Source organism: Natrix helvetica, assembly GCF_964273705.1.
Source record: "Natrix helvetica genome assembly, chromosome: 13".
Classification (NCBI taxonomy): Eukaryota; Metazoa; Chordata; class Lepidosauria; order Squamata; family Natricidae; genus Natrix; species Natrix helvetica.
Genome location: NC_138557.1, coordinates 9,878,678 through 9,898,435, shown reverse-complemented (window position 1 = coordinate 9,898,435; position 19,758 = coordinate 9,878,678). Strand labels below are relative to the sequence as shown.

General features: G+C 42.9%; 1 protein-coding gene across 2 annotated transcripts in view; it reads right to left on the bottom strand.

The window, feature by feature from the left end:
- The window catches only part of CLUAP1 (clusterin associated protein 1), a 53,574-nt gene that overhangs the window by 24,449 nt on the left and 9,367 nt on the right, over positions 1 to 19,758 (bottom strand). For both annotated transcript variants that reach the window (XM_081966104.1, XM_081966105.1), the window contains exons 4-8: positions 17,080 to 17,259; positions 16,323 to 16,418; positions 7,617 to 7,700; positions 5,113 to 5,246; positions 2,553 to 2,694 (exon numbers count right to left, since the gene is read on the bottom strand). In XM_081966104.1, coding sequence (XP_081822230.1) covers positions 2,553 to 2,694; positions 5,113 to 5,246; positions 7,617 to 7,700; positions 16,323 to 16,418; positions 17,080 to 17,259 — 636 coding nt within the window. The remainder of the gene's footprint in view (positions 1 to 2,552; positions 2,695 to 5,112; positions 5,247 to 7,616; positions 7,701 to 16,322; positions 16,419 to 17,079; positions 17,260 to 19,758) is intronic.

Genomic DNA, 19,758 nt, shown 5'->3' with positions numbered 1-19,758 from the left:
ACAAGCCGATGAGGAGTTAGGGTGGGAGAGGGAATTGGGAACGCTGGAATTGCAAGATCTTATTTTATGCACATTGTTTCCACTGGTTCTAACACAGAGCCTTCAATGCAACTCCCTTTTTTGTAACCCTGCAATTCCTTAATTCGGGGTAGAGCCGGGACGACTGGACGGCCGTGAGCATTAGAGCCTTCAAATGCAACATTATGGGGCCTGGAACGGGCCAAAAACGGAATGTGTGGAGGCCAAAAATGGGACACATGGCAGCAGCGATAGGCAACGACAGCAGCAGTGGGTGGTGGCGATCCGAGCAGCCTGGAACAGCTGATTGGCGGTATTCTGGAAGGCCACTCCAACTGCCAATCAGCTGCTAAATCAGGCTGCGATAACGTGCTGAAGATGACCAGCTGTTTGTTGTTTGCTGTAAGGACATTAGCCTGATGAATATCAATGGATGCTGGGAGGCAGATTTTTTTTTCTTCTTTTCCTCCCCAAAAGCTAGCTGTGTCTTATAGTCCAGAGCATCTTATAGACCGAAAAATATCATTTTCTGTACGTCACTGAGAGTGAGTGGACGGCCATATCAATTCTCTAAGTAGTCCTTGATTTATAACCCCAATTGAGCCCAACATATCTGTTGCTAAATGAGACAATTGTTAAGTGAGTTTTGCTCCATTTTATGACCTTTCTTGCCACAGTTGTTAAGTGAATCAAGAACCACTGTACCACTGTTGTTTTTTAAATCTACAGAGACCCCAAAAAAGAATAGGCCTGATTACATACTTAGATACTGAAATGCAATTTCTTTTCCTTGGCCTTTATAAATGGGAAGAGAAACTTTTCAAAAGCTTGTTGTGTGTAATCCAGAGGGTCTCAGTGAGATGACATAATATTTGCTCAATCTTTGATTTTCTTTTTCAATTAAAAATGTAATCTATCCCATATCACCAGCTGTGGTATAAGAGCAAAGAACACAAAGCATTGTATTTGCCAAGCGTTTTAGGGATTAGATCACCTTATAAACATTCATTTCTCCCCCAGGCAAGGAGAAAAAAAGTACAATTGCTTATAAACACTCCAGGAAAACAAACACATAACCGAGTATCTTGATCCTCTCAAGAAATAGAGGCCAGAGGATTTACTAAAGTGTTTGCTAAACTGGCAAAAAAGGGAAATCAGAATACCAGCAAAGGCCCATTACAAAGATTGCAATTTAATTTCTAATTTCTTTGTTAATATGAAGAAGGAGAGAATGATTAGAAAGGACTGGAGTGCAGTTCCAAAAAGGTGCTGGAGTAAATGACTTCCCAGCATTGGCAGTAAATAAATTCTGGAAAATATGCTGAAAAGGTAAGCAATTAGTACAGCAAAAAAGGAAAAAAAAACACTATTTTTTCAAACATATGGCCATCTAACCTCATTTTAAAGACATACTGGGATGAAGATTCCAAAGTGCCTTTAAGTTCTTTGAAGGAAGCACCTGAAGTTTTAATTGCAAAATTCTTCTATAAATGTATTGGTTTATTCTATACATTTTTTCTATAAATGTATTGATTTATAAAGTTACAACTAATGTACAAGAAAACCACAAGAACAGAATTTGTAAAGTTAATTTAAACAACTCAACTGAAGAAAACAAGAATAATATTATAGACCAGTGGGTCTCAACTTTCCTAATGCTGTGACCCTTTAATACAGTTCCTCATGTTTTCCGTATTTTTTCAAGAATGTGTTTTCCGATGGTCTTAGGCGACCCCTGTGAAAGGGTCGTTCGACCCCCCCAAAGGGGTCCCGACCCACAGTTGAGAACCACTGTTATAGACCAACTAATTATAATAAGAATTAAGGACATCTAAGTTTATGTAAGAATGCAATATAAATATATTAATGTCTGTATTTTGTGCCTGCGTTTTGTTTTCTATTTATGGTTCCCAATTGGAAAGTTGAAACTATAATGCACACTCGCGCAAGATTAAAAGTAGTAGGTTCCCTTAGTTTATAAAGGAAATATATTGCTGTGAAATTAAAATGCAGCTATGTAAAGTTTAATGTGCCAAAGATGTGTCTCACTGCAGAAAGTAAGCTTTTGGCTTGGACAGGTAAAATAATTAACCTACCTATCCCCAAAGCATTTCTATAGTTCCTTAAAATGTCTGTAAGTCATTTTTTTTTTAAATAAAAAAAGATGAATTACGTTACTAGAGTCCAGTGCATGGGTCGATGTACTTTTACTATAAGGCTGGGGAAAATGGGCTCATAATTACAAATGACTCTACTATAACTCCATTTATTCACAGCGTCTCTCATCATCCAGGGGGGATTTTTTTAGAGGCATTGTAGAGTTTTATTTTTGGCTCTTTGGCTCTTTGGCTAATCTTTTAACAGGAAGGCAGTTTTCTGAGAAAAAAATGAAAAATCAGTATCTTGAGGCTTACAGAACACAGAATCATGCTCCAGCACTGGGTATATCCAATAACAGCAGATAACCGGATGGTGTTTAGGGAGACGCCTGGTAGAGATTCAGACTAAAGCCGTTCGAGGACAGAAGCGCTCACCTCAAATCTTTCCTGCTCCATGCGGTGTTGGTCATCCAGCTGCTGTTCCAGGTACCTCAAGTTACGAAACTTCTCCACAAAACAGCTGTATTGTTTCTGCAACTCCTCCTCAATTTTCTCATATTCATCCATAAAGGCTGGGCTGGTAAGGAGGAGGAAAGCTGGGTTGATAACATTGCAGTAAGCCAGGATTTATTTAATCGTGATTTATCGGTTATAACTAACGCATTTTTCGAAGTGCAAGACGCACTTCTCCCCCCCCCAAAAAAAAGAGGCTGAAAATTTGGGTGCATCTTATACTCCGAATGTAGCCTTGCCCACCCGCCAGCCCCCACTTTTCCGCCTCCGTCGTCCTCTTCCTGGCTGCAGAGATTACCACACGCAAAATGGATTGCGTTTTTGGAGCTCCACGCCTCGCATTTTCAGCCTCCGTACGCTACGTCGGAGACCCGTTCAAGGCTGCTGGGATCGCCAGAGCACATCGCCGCCGCACTAATGTACTGAAGCTGACCAGGCTAAGGACTAAGGACACTAGTCAGATGAACAGGTAGGCAGAATTCCCCCCCTCCCCTATTTTCCACCCCCAAAACTAAGGCGCGTCTTATACTCTGAAAAATACGGTAGCTTGGAGATGTTTCATTACCCAAACTAACATCATTGGTTCTGTAATGTTATCTAAGAGCTGCAGTCCCCAACATTTCTGGCTTGGCAGATCGGAGGGATGGTTCTGTGTGAGTGGCAGGCATTTGTACAAGTAGAGCAGTGTTTCCCAACCTTGGCAACTTGAAGATGTCTGGACTTCAACTCCCAGAATTCCCCAGCCAGCATTCGCTGGCTGGGGAATTCTGGGAGTTGAAGTCCAGACATCTTCAAGTTGCCAAGGTTGGGAAACACTGAAGTAGAGTACATACATGCGCTTTGCCCACCGCATGTGTGGCCTGGTTCTGGGGGTCTAGGACCCCTGACCTAGAGCACTGATGATGTTACCTAGTATGGGTAATGAAATGTCTTCAAGAAAACAACCAGCTCAGAGAACAACAAGGACCCCTCAAAATAGATAGCCTGGCTGAGAAGCAGCCACCAATTCTTCACTGCCCAACATCAGGTTGATCTGTCCCAAAGGCAGGAAACATGGCTGGCGTTCCTGGGGGCTATGAAGTCTGTAATTGGCGCCTCAATGAGTTGGTGGGGTACCGTCAGCTGCTGAAAACATATTGCCTGCTGAAATGATTCCCCCCCCCTCTTTTTTTTTTTTTTTTTACAAAACAAGAAATCATTTGTGGTGGATTTAAAAGTCATCACAGTGAAAAGCTGAAGCCAAAAATGACTGAGCAAAGCTCTGAGTAGCCTATGCTTGTTCATTTGGAAAGATGGTAGGGTAGGACAGGACAGGATAAAAAACAAGAGAAGAGATAAGATAGATAAGGCGAGATGAGATGAGATGAGATAAGCTTTATTGTCATTTTTTATTAAGTACACACTGGCACACATTAATTCTGATGCCTGCTCTCAAAAGAAAATATATATATACGTCCATACACATACAGGCACATCATATACATATGCTATACACACACACATACACAGAAACAAACATGTCTGTCTGTCTGTCTGTCTATCTATCTACAGTATTTGTCTGTCTGTCTGTCTGTCTGTCTACAGTAGCTGTCTGTCTGTCTGTCTGTCTGTCTGTCTATCTATCATCTATCTATCTATCTATCTATCATCTATCTATCTATCTATCTATCTATCTATCTATCTATCTATCTATCTATCATCTATCGTATCCATCCATCCATCCATCCATCCATCCATCTATCTATCCCATCCATCCATCCATCCATCCATCCATCCATCTATCATCTATCATGTATCTATCTATCTATCTATCTATCTATCTATCTATCTATCATCTATCTATCTATCTATCTATCTATCTATCTATCTATCTATCTATCTATCTATCATCTATCGTATCCATCCATCCATCCATCCATCCATTTATCCCATCCATCCATCATCTATCATCTATCATCTATCATCTATCATCTATTATCCATCCATCCATCCATCCATCCATCCATCCATCCATCCATCCATCCATCCATCCATCCATCCATCCATCTATCTATCTATCTATCTATCTATCTATCTATCTACAGTTTCTATCCATCCATCCATCCATCTATCATCTATCTATCATCTATCTATCTATCTATCTATCTATCTATCTATCATCTATCTATCTATCTATCTATCTATCTATCATCTATCTATCTATCTATCATCTATCTATCTATCTATCTATCTATCTATCTATCTATCTATCTATCTATCTATCATCTATCATCCATGGGTGGGTGGGTGGGTAGAGGTAGATTATAGGTAGAATATAGAGATCCATCCATCTATCTGTATCTATATTCTATCTATATTCTACCTCTACCTACCTACCTACATCCACCCACCCACCCATCTCTATATTCTATAATCTACCTCTACCTCTACCTAACTTCTACCTCTAACTTTTAGGAGGGACCAAGAGGACCTCGGCTCCTACCGAACGCTCTGCAGGGTTTGTAGCCGCTTGTGGTTTCTCTCCAGCTCCGATTTCCTCTTTTCAATCTTGGCCTCCAAACTGGCTTCATCGGCGGCCACATTGTTGAGCATGTCGTTGGTTTTCTGGACTTGCTCCTGCAAAAAAAAACAGAAATCACACTGCAAAAACAGAAATCGCTCCTGCAAAAAAACAAAAAAAAACAAAACAGAAACCGCATGCCAATTCTATTGTAGGCCACCCAGAGTGATACCTGTGACTCTACGATACGTGGGTGTGACTTTGGTTGTCAACAGGTCGCGAAAGGGGGACACTGCATCTGTCATAAATATGAATCACATAAAGATGTGGAGACTCTCGAAAGAGTGCAGAGAAGAGCAACAAAGATGATTAGGGGACTGGAGACTAAAACATATGAAGAACAGTTGCAGGAACTGGGAATGTCTAATTTAATGAAAAGAAGGACCAGGGGAGACATGATAGCAGTGTTCCAATATCTCTGGGGTTGCCACAAAGAAGAGGGAGTCCAACTATTCTCCAAAGCACCTGAGGGTAGAACAAGAAGCAATGGGTGGAAACTAATCAAGGAGAGAAGCAACCTAGAACTAAGGAGAAATTTCCTGACAGTTAAAAAACAATTAATCAATGGAATAACTTGCCTCCAGAAGTTGTGAATGCTCCAACACTGGAAGTCTTTAAGAAGATGTTGGATAACCATTTGTCTGAAACGGTATAGGGTTTCCTGCCTAGGCAAGGGGTTGGACTAGAAGACCTCCAAGGTCCCTTCCAACTCTACTATTGTATTGTATTGTATTGTATTGTATTGAATCCATTGCCAAGTGAGTGTTGAATGGAAACAAAAGGTAAGAAAGTGTAAGAGAAAAGAAGAGAGGTGCAGAAAAAAAAAGGAAGGAGGAAAAAAAAGGAGTTGCCTTCCGACTTTTTTCAGTGGGATAAAATACAAAACAACAACAACCATCTTACAACTTCACCCTTTGCCTTTTTATTCCCAAAATGTTTCAAGCCGTTTCTATAAGTACAAAGTCATTCTAGTCCTCCCAATCCTAAAATCAAGGATTCGGGTTGTTTTCAACCATTTTCAAGTACTAAGTCCAGAAGTGGTTTCCAAGTGGACACAAAAGATAGGTTCTTCTCTTTAATTATAATAGTTGGTTTTGCCATCTCCGAAAGTCATGGAAACTTGCATTTAACCCTCAAGGGCAATTTATTTCCATTTAGTGTCCCTCTACAGAACTCCTTGACCAGTTTGTGCTGAACAAACGAGAGTCTTGAGGAACAAAGAGTGGACGAAGCAAAGGAGTGTCAGGATGGAACGTTGTCTCACCTTTTTTGTGTGAGTCTTTTCCTTAGCAACAAAAGAAAGCAAACATATTTTACCCTTTGAAACTGCCCTGTTAATGTTCAAGGGCCTTTAAAAAAAAGATTTTATTGATTTTTCTATTGTTTACATTTTATTAGTGCTTAATAAACATCGTGTTGTCTGGGTTTGTGTAATTGCTTTAAGCAATTACACAAACCCAGAAAAAACAACCCTGACTGCTCTTTAGAAGGCCAGATCCTGAAGATGAAACTCAAATATTTTGACCACCTAATGAGAAGGAAGGACTCCCTGGAGAAGTGCCTCATGCTGGGAAAGTGTGCTGTGCAAGGAAAGACTGGGCACAGAGTCTCTGAGATTCACGGACAGATCTTCACACTCCTGAAACGAACGAACGAATTGTTTCCTGCAAAAGCCCCCTCCCCCTTCGCTCCTCTTTTATTTCCTATGGGAAGGGCCATTCACCATCCACCTGTGGCCTTCCTCCCACGTCGACTCAGATTTCTTAGCTGTTCTTTTCTCCTGGCACCTCTGTATATGTGCACACTGGGAACAGGCTCCAGCTGTTCCTCTGCCTCACTGCTGTCTAGTTCCAAAAGCAGCTGAGAACTGACAGACGGCTCTGGTCCCCATCTCTGCCTCCGACACAGAGCCCACATCAGAGCCTTCCCCAGACTCCAGGACTGGCCTATTTTCCTCCCCAACCTTCTCATTGTCCGAATCTGCTGCCAGCTCTGCTGTCCGCCAGAGGGACGCAACAGTTTTTGCCCCATTTTACGACTTTTCTTACCACATTTGTTAAGTGAATCGAGGCAGTCGTTAAATTAGTAACGCGCCTGTGGAGTGAATATGGCTTCCCCATTGACTTTGCTCGTCAGAAGATTGCAAAAGGGGGACACTGCACCCGTCATAAATATGAATCCGTTGCCAAGTGAGTGTTGGATGGAAACAAAAGGTAAAAAAGAGTAAGGGAAAAGAAGAGAGGTGCAGGAAAAAAAAAGGAAGGAGGAAAAGAAGCAGTTGGATTCCGATTTTTTTCCAGTGGGATAAAATAAAATAAAATTTAAAAAGCCTTACAACTTACATTGTAAGTGGGCCACAACCGTTTTGGCCACTGGCAGGAGACACTAACAAAGCCCTTGCGCTGAAACCTCCCCTCCATCCTTACCAAAATATCTTTGATGGCAACGCTCATCACTTTCTCAGTTTCGTTGATCTCAAGAGGTCTTCCAATTGCTTCTGTCCTCAGTTCCTGAAAGGGGAAAACGAGAAAAAGAAACAAAATGAAACAAAAGCGCAAACAAGGACAAAACCCCGAAAGATATTGTTACGGACGTTAAATATGTTGTGTTTTTTTCCCCCTTTCTTGGCAGCCACTATGGATTTAGGAGGAGAATCGATCCCCAAAAGTAGGAAGCCTTGCGAGGAGGAAACGTACGGTGAAGGGCCGAGAATTTGCTTTAATTGCTATCGTACATCTTCCAAGCTGGCAATCCTCTTTGGTGTAATCTCTCTGTTAACAGATAAAAATCCGACATCGATTTAAAGGATGCTTTATTAAAATAAGATGGGCCAAAAGACCGACGCGTAACATGTACCCTCCCCTGGCTTTCAGAGGAGGCTCATGTATCACGTCGAGAATTGTTTTAGAAGTCACCGGTTGGGAATGCATCTTAATTAAGCCAGAGTTTAGCAATCGTAGTTTACTGAACAAAGCAATTATTGCTGCGATTCCATCATTATAAGGAGCATTGCAGGTAGTCCTCGACTTACGACAGTTCATTTCATGAACGTTCGAAGTCACGATGGCACTGAAGAAAGTGATTTATTCACACTTGTGACCGTTGCAGCGTCACATGATCAAAATTCACACGCTTGGCCACTGGTTTCATATTTATGACGGTTGAAGCGCCCTGGCGTCACGCGATCCCCTTTTGCGACCTACTGACAAGCACAGTCAAGGGGGAGGCCAGATTCCCTTCACAACCGTGCGACTAACTTGCAAACTGAAGTGACTCGCTTAACGGCGGTGGCAAGCAAGGTCGTAAAATGGGGCAAAATTAACTTAACAACTGTCTTGCTTAGCAATAAAAAATTGGAGTTCAATTGTGGTCCTAAGTCGAGGACTACCTGAACAACTTGCCTCCAGAAGTTGTGAATGCTCCAACACTGGAAGTTTTTAAGAAGACGTTGGATAACCATTTGTCTGGGGTAGGGTTTCCTGCCTAAGCAGGAGGTTGGACTAGAAGATCTCTAAAGTCCCTTCCAATTCTGTTATTGTATTGTATTGTATTGTATTGTATTGTATTGTATTGTATTGTATTGCATTGCATTGTATTGTATTCTCTAACTCCTATTCTATTCTATTCTATTTTATTCTATTCTAATATAGCATGATGTAGAAAACAGGTGAGAAAGGGAAAACCTCTTTGTTTGCAACAGTTTTAAAAGCAAAGACACAGTTTGGGGGGGGCTCGCCCCCCCCCCCCAGGAGCACTCTATCCAAGCCTCCTAAAGGCTATTCATGCCCTTTTTTTCATGAAAAACGGGTCGTTTTGGGGAGGTTTGCAGAGTGCGAAAACTTTTTTTAAAAATTTGCCTCTTCAAAACTTTGGTGCGTCTTATACTCTGGTGCGTCTTATACTCTGAAAAATACGGTAATTGTTCTCACTGTCAGGAAATTTCTCCTTAGTTCTAGATTGAGTCTACTTTAATCATCTTCTCCCCGTTGCTTCTTGTGCTGTTCTCTGGTGCTTTGGAGAATCAGAAGCGGACAATCCAGAGCCTTGGCTTAAATTCAAACTTCCTTTGAAATCAGACTTCTGATTAAATCTATAGTATTTTTCAGAGTATAAGAAGCACCAAGATTTTGAAGAGGTACCGTATTTTTTGCCCTATAAGACGCTCCGGAATATAAGACACACCCAATTTTAAAGGAGGAAAATCTAGAAAAAAAAGATTCTGAACCAAATACTGTAGTAAAATATTTTATATCAACTGTATAAAGTTAACAGCAGTTTAAGAACAATTTTATGTCAACCATGTAACATATTAAGAACTATCTTTACTCTCATTAACAGTCAGTAAAGTCAGTAAACAGTGAAAGTAACAAAAATAAGGCTGTAATGTTTTTATTCGAACCCCAAGATTTCCTCTTCTTCGCTGCTATCAGAAATGAGGAAGGACAGATCCACGCAGTCATTGTCATCACTTTCTTCCTCACTGGTGTCAAATAAGACGTCGTCTTCTGTTCCATCCAAGGCATTACTAATGCCACACTTCTTGAAGGATTTTACAACAATGTCCTCCTTCACGGAGTCCCATGACCTTTTAACCCATTCACACACTTGTGTGATAGTGGGCCTCTTCATCCGCCCAGTAGACGTCAGATCAGATCATGGTTCCCAGCTGCCATCCAGGTGTTCCACTCCTCTCGCATCAGAACTTTGAACGGTTTGTTAATGGAAACATTAAACATTCGGCGTATAAGACGCACCCAGATTTTCACCCTCTTTTTGGGAGTAAAAAAGTGTGTCTTATAGGGCGAAAAATACGGTAAATTAAAATATAAAAAATGTTTTTGCCCTCCTCGGCCTCCAGGAGCACTCTAAAGGCCTCCCAAACCCTCTGCGCATCCATTTTTACGAAAACCGGGATGCATGGGGCAGGGTTTCAGGAGACCCAAAATGCTGTATTCAGTGTATAAGACACACTCAGATTTCCACCCTTTTTTGGGGGGGAAAGGTGTGTCTTATACTCTGAAAAATATGGTAACTGCCTCCTTCCCACCAACTTGCTACTGGAGACAGAAATGAAGAAGGAAAAGGGAATTTCTGCTTAAAGGAGGAAGTTGCCAATTTTAATCCTAAATGTAGCCCAGAGATTTCCTTTTGGCCTATGTGATCGTGTTGCCTCTATTAAAAATGATAAACAGAGGCAATCCAGCTAGAAGAGGATAAGGGAAGGACTGCCAGAAGCCACTTTCTCAGTGTGGTATTGGTACTGACACACGGTTGATCATAGCTTAGATGTGAAGTGAAACACGTGTATCTCAAGGCTTTGTCAAACGTTTGCGCTGTTGTGGTTGTGGAACAGCTTGGTCCCCATCCTGATGTGGTTTGGATGGCCCCAATCCTATTGGCCCTTTTTTAAGGCTCAAAAACCTGGCCGTTCCCCACAGACAGTTTGCACTAGATTCTGGAGTACGGTCCAGAATTAGCATCCTTGGTTGCCAATTTGCTTTGTTTGTTTTTATATCTATTACTTTGGCGATTGTTCTCGTTTGGATGCTGAGAATTGATGGCCACAGGAAAAATCAATTAAGTGAAAGCACCAGAGGGATCTGGCCAGAAATCTTGGAAACTAGGCAGTGGAAGAGGGTAGAGGTGGAAGAAATATCGAGCCTGAACTGCCAAGAAACAGATGTAGACAGAGATAAAGATTCAAGAGAGAAATCTGGGAGGCAAGTCAAAAAAAAAAGCATAGCAATTAAAGTATTGAAGCGGGCAAGAGACAATGGATAGATGATTTCTGTTTTTTGTTGTTGTTCTGATTTGCTTTTCCTTTTCTCTCTCTTTTCTTTTTCTTGGTAGGTGACATGATTAGAAGTTAGCTAAGATAGAAAGGAAAAGTCTTTTAGTAAAGGGTGATGCAGTTAAAAGCTAGAATAAGGGACAGAAATGAGAGAAGGGGGAATATTAGTGTACACATCTTCATATAATAAAATAAAAGTAATAATAAGAGAAAACATGGAATAATTGAATAATGATAAGATTGCAACCTAATATATGTATCATTATTAGAAATATATAAGTTGATGGCATGTAACAATTATCATTAACTTTTATTAAGTTTTATTTGTAGGAGGCTATGACACCCAGGTGCCACACTGTTCGCGCATGATTTGATATATTTGTAAAAAAAAAACTTGGAAAAAACGAAAAGAGAAATCAGTAAGCGGATGAATGAATACTTATATCAATGAAGTGCAGAAGGCACAACCAAATCCTGCCTCTCATTGCTTCGAGTGTAACGACTGGTGAATTTTGTGTTGCTTGTATTGGCTGTAAAGAGGCATGATTTGTTAGTGCATTTCATTTTACTCGTCATGAACTCCGTTTACATCTGCAGGGATTTTTCTCTTTGAAAGTCGCTGCAGAGCAACACTAGCTGACAAGTGAGCCCAAAGCAACAGGCAGCAAGAAATTTGGAATAATAAATGGAGGATTACAGCTTCTGAATCTTAATTTGATTGGCCAAATCACAAGTGGGCAGAGGGCACTCTTTGAACATGCAAAATCTTCTATACTTTCTTAGCGTATCACAGATGCAAGGAAAAAAACATTTTTATCCGCAGGAAATGCCTATTGCAAGCAAGTTGGGGGAGCGTTATTAGAATTATACTAAAAATCCTGACAGATCCATGGTTGGGAATAGCAGTCTTATTCAGCTCTACCCTGCCAGTAGCATTCATTTCTGAAGTTTAAGAGTTAAGCAAAAATATTCATTAAACGAATCGAGGATTAGCCATGCTCAAAAATGAGTAGATTATTACTATTAATAAATAGACTAGAATAGAATAGCAGAATTGAAAGGGACCATGGAGGTCTTCTAGTCCAACCCCCTGCCTAGACAGGAAACCCTACACCACTTCAGACAAATGGCTATCCAACATCTTCTTAAAAACTTCTAGTGTTGGAGCATTCACAACTTCTGGAGGCAAGTTGTTCCACTGATTAATTGTTCTAACTGTCAGGAAAGTTCTCCTTAGTTCTAAGTTACTTCTCTCCTTGATTAGTTTCCACCCATTGCTTCTTGTCCTGCCTTCAGGTGCTTTGGAGAACAGCTTGACTCCCTCTTCTTTGTGGCAGCCCCTGAGATATTGGAAGACTGCTATCATGTCTCCCCTGGTCCTTCTTTCCATTAAACTAGACATACCCAGTTCCTGCAACCGTTCATAGGATGTGTTAGCCTCCAGTCCCCTAATTGTCTTTGTTGCTCATCTCTGCACTCTTTCTAGAGTCTCCACATCTTTTTTACACTGTGGCGACCAAAACTGGATGCAGGATTCCAAGTGTGGCCTTACCAAGGCATAATAAAGTGGTATTAACACTTCACGTGATCTTGATTCTATCCCTCTATTGATGTAGCCTAGAACTGTGTTGGCTTTTTGGGCAGCTGCTGCACCCAGCTGGCTCATATTTAAATGATTGTCCACTAGGACTCCAAGATCCCTCTCACAGTTACTACTATTGAGAGAGGCACCACCTATACTGTACCTGTGCATTTTGTTTTTCTTGCCTAAATGTAGAACAGTATTTTGTCAAGGAGGCTTAGTGCTCCTTTCTGTTTGCGTTATTCTGCCACATCCACTCATTAGAAACCAGGAGAGCATCGAAGTAGCATTAATGCTGATGAGCGAAAGCAGAAAGTCATTTTAAAGCAATTAACATAAATTCAAAATATTCCTCAGAGATGCCATTGGCCTTTGCGCATTCGGGAAAGAAAGCTAACAGCAAATGAAGCAGAATCGATACCCAGCATGGCCACAGGGAATTCCTACTCCCAGCACATCTGGAGCCCACCAGGTTTGAAGGTAACGATATGGGGAACGTGGGACCAATTTGGAGGAGAAAAAATAAAATTGATCATCGGAGTGGAAAACAACACCTGGGAGGGAAGATTGATGGGATTTCAAGGCTTGTCGGTGCGTCCTAAGAACCGAATCTGACATTTCATTCACCTCTTTCAAGGTCTTCCAGATTTCATGCTTCTGTAGAGCAGCGGTTTTAGGTTTGATGTCCTAAATGGCCAATTAAATGGCTGTTTGTTTTAAAACCAAGGAATACTGAACGGTCATAATAGTAATAGCAAGAACACTTAGGCTTCACGGTACTTTACAGCCCCTCTCTAAGCAGTTTACAGAGTCAGCATATCTCCCCCAACAATCTGGCTTCTCCTTTTACTGCCCTCGGAAGGGTGGAAGGCTGAGTCAACCTTGAGCTGGCCAGGATCAAACTGCGGACAGTCGGCAGAATTAGCCTGCAATATTGCTTTCTAACCACTGCGCACGGTGGATGGACGGATGGACGGAAGGAAGGAAGGAGAAAAGGAAGAGCAATATTGGCCCTTCCCATAGGACATAAAGGAGGAGCAAAGAAGTACCACCTTTGGTGGGAAGGTAACAGCGCTCCGTGCGCCTTCGCCGGCCACATGACCAAGGAGACGTCTTCGGATAGCGTTGGCTCTTCGGCTTTGAAACAGAGATGAGCACCGCCCCCTAGAGTCAGGAACAACTAGCACTTATGTGCGAGGGGAACCTTTATCTTTTAAGGTCTTCCAAGAATCAATCAAACCTTGGTGTGAAACAAACTGTCCTCCGTGGATTTCAAAACATCTGAAACCAGGGCATTGAATATTCTACCTTTGCACTGTCTCAAGATGAAAAATGACAATTTAATTACTATTATTATTCCATAATGTCTCTTGTTGCGGGAAATCAATTCACATGCAAAGGCATCGGACGGAGACAAAAATAAGAGCCCCAGACTTTAATGATTTAGGAGCGCCGATGGAAGACAAGGTTGATTGCATATAAAATGCGAACTATCCCCAATTACATCAATTTTGTTCCCCCAGAAGAGAAAGAAAGTTATTTATTCCTCAAGGAAATGCAAAATGTAGGAAAACTCCTCTTGAACTGCCTGACAAGGATGATGAGACGGGTATATGTGTCGGAAGTCTTTAATATTTACAGGATTATCCCCAAGGTGCATCCCATGGATTTTTTCTTCCTAGAACCATGCCTGAGGCTGCTGCAGACTAGATCAGTAAAAGAAGCTCAGCAGAGAGCAGTAATAGCTCTGCTTGAACATTCCCTGCCTTGGTAGGAGCCCCACGTCTTCATTTTAATTAATTGCCCAGAACCCAGAAGGAGGGGTGAGGGACGGCACTGATCATTAGGAAGAGAACTTTAAAAAAAAAAAAAAGCTCGTTTAATCCTCCTCAGCGTTTTTCACACCACAGATCTGTGGGCTTTTTTTCTTTTCAAAATGTTCCTGTTGACCCTAATGAGGCAGAAGGAACATCTGGCTTTCTTGAGACAGAAGAGGATCTTCTCCCGCCAGAGCAGTATTTCCTCAGCCTTGACAGCTTTCAAGAGGCATGGACTACAACTCCCAGAATTCCCCAGCCATTACATCTCTACTCTTCAGCACGTGATTGAGAGAAGGATGAAATTTAGGAGAGGCAGAAGGGACCTCGTATTGTATGAAAATGGACAGAGCTAGAAAGGTGGACAGCCACAGAATAAGGAGAGTTTATGGAGAGACATCACCCTGCCAACTAAAGTGTGTCTAGTCAAGGCTATGGTTTTCTCAATTGCAATGGACGGCTGTGATAGTTGGACTATAAGAAAGGCAGAGCGCCAAAGAATGGAGGCCTTTGAACTCTGGAGCTGGAGTAGATTCCTGTGAGTCCCTTGGACTGCAAGACAATCCAATCGGTCCGTCCTGGAGGAGATCAACCCTGACTGCTCTTTAGAAGGCCCAGATCCTGAAGAGGAAACTCAAATACTTTGGCCACCTAATGAGAAGGAAGGACTCCCTGGAGAAGAGCCTCATGCTGGGAAAGATGGAGGGCAAAAGAAGACGAAGGGGACGACAGAGAATGAGGGGGCTGGATGGAGTCACCGAAGCAGTCGGCGTGAGCTTCAATGGACTCCAGAGGTTGGAAGAGGACAGGAAGGCCTAGAGGGACGTCGTCCATGGGGTTGTGAGGGGTTGGACACAACTTCACAACTAACAACAATGGAGAGTCTCAATCATCCAGTTCATGGTTGTCCCAAAGCTGCTTTTTCCAAAAGTCAGCTGGATTTTCTTGGTTCTTTTTCTTGAACAGAATAACAGAGTTGGAAGGGACCTTGGAGGTCTTCTAGTCCAACTCCCAGCTTAAGCAGGAAACCCTATACCATTTCAGAGAGATGGTTGTCCAACCTCTTCTTAAAAACTTCCAGTGTTGGAGCATTCACAACTCCTGGAGGCAACTTCTGTTCCACTGATTAATTGTTCTAACTGTCTGGAAATTTCTCCTTCATTCTAGATTGCTTCTCTTTTTCATTGGTTTCCATCCATGGCTTCTTGTCCTGCCCTCTGGTACTTCTGAAAATAGGTTCACCCCCCTGTTCTTTGTGGCAGCTTCTTAAATATTGGAACACTGCTATCATGTCACCCCTAGTCCTTCTGAAGAATTGAAGAAGCTTCTTGGATGAGAAGCGAAACATTTTCAAAGGAAAACACCAAGAAAATCCAAAATGCCTTTTGGAAAAAGCACCTTGGGGACAATCATAAGGACAATTGATGTTTCCAGATTTGTTACTGAAAAGTAGCCGCGTTTTGGGCATTGCGTGCCTAAACAGATATTAAAAATAGAAAACAGTTTTTGTGTGCAAGTAAGGGACAGTTCCTTTAGGGGCAGTTTAAGGGACAGATTAAGGGATACGGTGGCTCGGTGGCTAAGACGCTGAGCTTGTCGATCAGAAGGGAGGCAGTTCAGCAGTTCGAATCCCTAGCGCTGCGTAACGGGGTGAGCTCCCGTTACTTGTCCCAGTTTCTGCCAGCCTAGCAGTTCAAAAGCATGTAAAAATGCAAGTAGAAAAATAGAGACATCTTTGGTGGGAAGGTAACAGCCGTTCCGTGCGCCTTTGGTGTTGAATCATGCCGGCCACATGACCACGGAGACGTCTCCGGACAGCGCTGGCTCTTTGGCTTTGAAACGGAGATGAGCACCGCCCCCTAGAGTCGGGAACGATTAGCACGCATGTGGGGTGGAACCTTTACCTTTAAGGGACAGTTCAAATGTTCCTTTGTAGACTTACCCTCAGCATCACTTCTTTGCCCAATAAGTCATACAGAGACGCTCCTTTCGAAGTGATTTCGGAAGCGAGCTGCCTGGCTGTCTTCAAATCGCTGATCTAAACGGACATTGGGAGAAATCAGAGTTTGCCTTTCCAAAAAGGGGTTAATAGGGAGGAGTGGAGAGGGAATGCTTCTAACTAAAGCCGTATACTGAGGGGGGCAGTCACTTCCGGTTTGCTCCGAGGATTGTTTTGAGCGCTCCGAAGGCTTCAGGGACTGTCCGGAGGCTTCCCTGACGCCTCCGGAGGGCGTCCGGGGGGCTGTTTTCCCCCTCCCCAGGCTCCTATAAAGCCTCTGGAGCCTGGGGAGGGCGAAAAATGGCTTTAAAAAAGGGTGAAATCAGCTGGCCAGCGTGCGCATGCGTGCTGGCCAGCTGACAGGGCAGCGCCTCGCGTGCCCTGACAAATGGCTCCGCGTGCCATAGGTTCGCCATCACTGCCATAGCCTATTGCTGCCTCCGCAAGCCCCATTTTCCCCGTTTGCTGCAAGGAGGAAAACTGCTGGGAGGCAGAGGCCAAAGGATGGGGGGCTGGTGGGCGGGTGGGGCTACATTCGGTATATAAGATGCACCCAAATTTTCACCCTCTTTTAAGGGGGGGGGGGAAAGGTGCGTCTTATACTCCAAAAAATACGGTACATATCCCTTAAATGACGCTTTGAGCCTCAAGAGGAAAGGCAAGACTCAGCGCATAAAAGAAGAAATTCAAAGTTCCTTACTCTGGAACCCAGATCAAATTTGAATTTGCCGACGTCTTCTTCACCCGTAGCGGTGGTCTCCATCCCTTTGCTCTTCATGGCGTTGTAAAGCACCGTGGTGATCTTCAGCAGCTCCTTCACAGCGTAGCCATCGGCTTGGTAAAGCTTCTTGGTGTTGAGTTTTATGTGAGCTTTGGTGGCCTGTTGGAAGAAGGAAGGAATGCTCATCTCTCTCTCTCTCTCCACATATGTTTCTATCTCAGGTTGAAGCAGTTCATAGCTATTTATTTCCCAAATGATTTCCGACTCAGGAAATTAAAATATGACATTGCAGGTACTCAATCACTGGAAGACGGTCACTTGTCTGGAATGGTATAGGGTAGGGATGTCAAACTCAAGACCTGGTGGGGGGGGGATGTGACCCGTGGGATGCTTAGATCTGGCCCGCGAGGCCATCCTGGAAACAGCGAAGGACCAGCTCACAGTGCCTCTGCCAGTGAAAACTGAGCGCAGAAGGGCTGCATCCCGAGTTTATGTTTTCGCTGGTAGAGGGTTGGCGGAGGCTGTCGCAGCCCAAAATGGAACTCGGGAGTCCATTTTCGCTGACAGAGCGCTAGGGTCACCATAGGCATCCCTGACATGAGTGACATCAAGCTGGCCATGCCCACCCTGGCCACGCCCACCCCAGCCCCCCAAAGTCAAACACAAACCTGATACGGACCTCAATGAAATCAAGTTTGACAGCCCTGGTATAGGATCTTGCCAGAATATTCATGAACTGGCAGAGACATGGTAACAAGGTCAGTCAATGAGGCTTATTTGGAAACAGAAACTTAGACTCCTACTTGCGCATGCCCACCGGTAGCCTCCCACCATCCAGTACGATCCCACAGAGTTGGCTTCCTCAGGGTGCCGTCGGCCAGGCAGTGTCGGCTGGCGACCCCCCAGCGCCTTCCCTGTGAGAGCGCCTTCCCTTTAGAATGAGCTGCCCCTGGAGCTTCGCATAATTCCCGACCTCCAGTCCTTCCGGCGCGCTCTAAAACGTTGGCTTTTCCAGCAAGCCGGCCTGGCCTGAATAAATTAAATTATTAATTTTAATTGTTAATTGTTAATTTAATTTCTAAATCTCATTGTAAATGTCTATTGGGTTTTTTGGATATTCTATTTAATCTTTTTTTTTACTTTTGTAATATGTGTTTTTATGTTGTACGCCGCCCTGAGTCCTTTGGGAGAAACGGCATCTAAGTCCAATAAACCTAAACCTAAGTAAGAAGTCTGGGCGTGGCTTAAGCTCTGAAATGAAATTAGTCTGGACTTGTCTGCTCTCTGAATTGAAACTGGAAACCAGTCTCTCCTCTCTACCATGTTGGAAGAATCTACTTTTGGCATTGTACATCATGTATTATTACGTATATAAAGAAGTTAATGAATCCTGCTGAATCAGTTCTCTGTGTATGCTTTCTGGATTTGATTTTTGCAACAAATTCTGACAAGTCTCCTGCCTGGGCATGAGGTTGGACAAGAAGATCCCTCTTCCAACTCTATTTTTCTATTCCCTACGTGCCTTCTGACTAGGTGCCACAATTGCTGGGATCTATAGCCTGCTTTCAAACATTTTTTTTTGCAAGAGCCAATTTTCACTTGATGTATTTATTTCTTTTCCCCAGACAATTTGAGGTAGTATCCATGGCAACCTTTTCTCCAATGTTATTCCTGCATGAGCCAACCTGTGAAATAGGTTGAGCTGAAATCATACAGAAGCTGTGGCCTTCCTGTCTCTTGCGTAACAGGAGAACAATTCAAAAAAAAAAAAAAGAGCTGCCCAAAGAATTAAGGATATAGAAGCACAAAATGATATAGCTATCCAGATGAGCAGCTGGTGACGGCAGACGTGCCCACAGAGAGGGCTCTGCGTGTCACCCCTGGCACGTGTGCCATAGGTTTGCCATCCCGGAGCTGAGCAAATACAAACGTACTTTTCAAGTGGACTGCTATTTGAAGTTACAACGGCCAAAGCATCTTAGGGAGATATTTATGCGAGTGAGATTCTAACCTCTTGACACAACGGTCAGATATGGGAGATACCATTCTGTACCCTCCAATGAGCATCTCTGCATTTGCAAAGCGGCATAGGTAGAAGACCAGGCTCACATCCTATTGGATTGTGCCTTGTATAAGAGAGTGAGAGGCAGGTACCTTGGTCCATATATCAAACGAAGGACCCACTGGTATCCCCACATCCAAACAACTTACTTTATGCGCAGCCGGAACCTGAAAATAACATTTTAACACAGCAAAATGGTTCGGTTGAGATCTGCATACGCGAGACTGATTGGGGTAGGATTGTAAGGGTGGCACTGAAATATAATTTTATGTCCTTTGATCCTATTGTCAGATCTGCAGTCATATTGTGTTGTTGAAAGAAATGTCCTTCTGGGTTCGGCTCCAAGTGGGAAAAATGACACTGGAGACATGGAGGTTGCTTGGAAAGATGGTGTCAGGCCTGTAGTTATGTTCTTTTTAGGATCTTTGGCCTGCCACACTTTCTTATAATTTTCTATGCTGTTTCACTAGTGTAGTAGTTGGGAGGGGGGAATAGAAAGGAGTAGGATTGTGGAATGTATTGTTGACATTCTTTTATAGAAGCCAAGGTCATCTTTTGTCTCCGCACCTCGACACCTGACCGGATGTAGAGGGGTG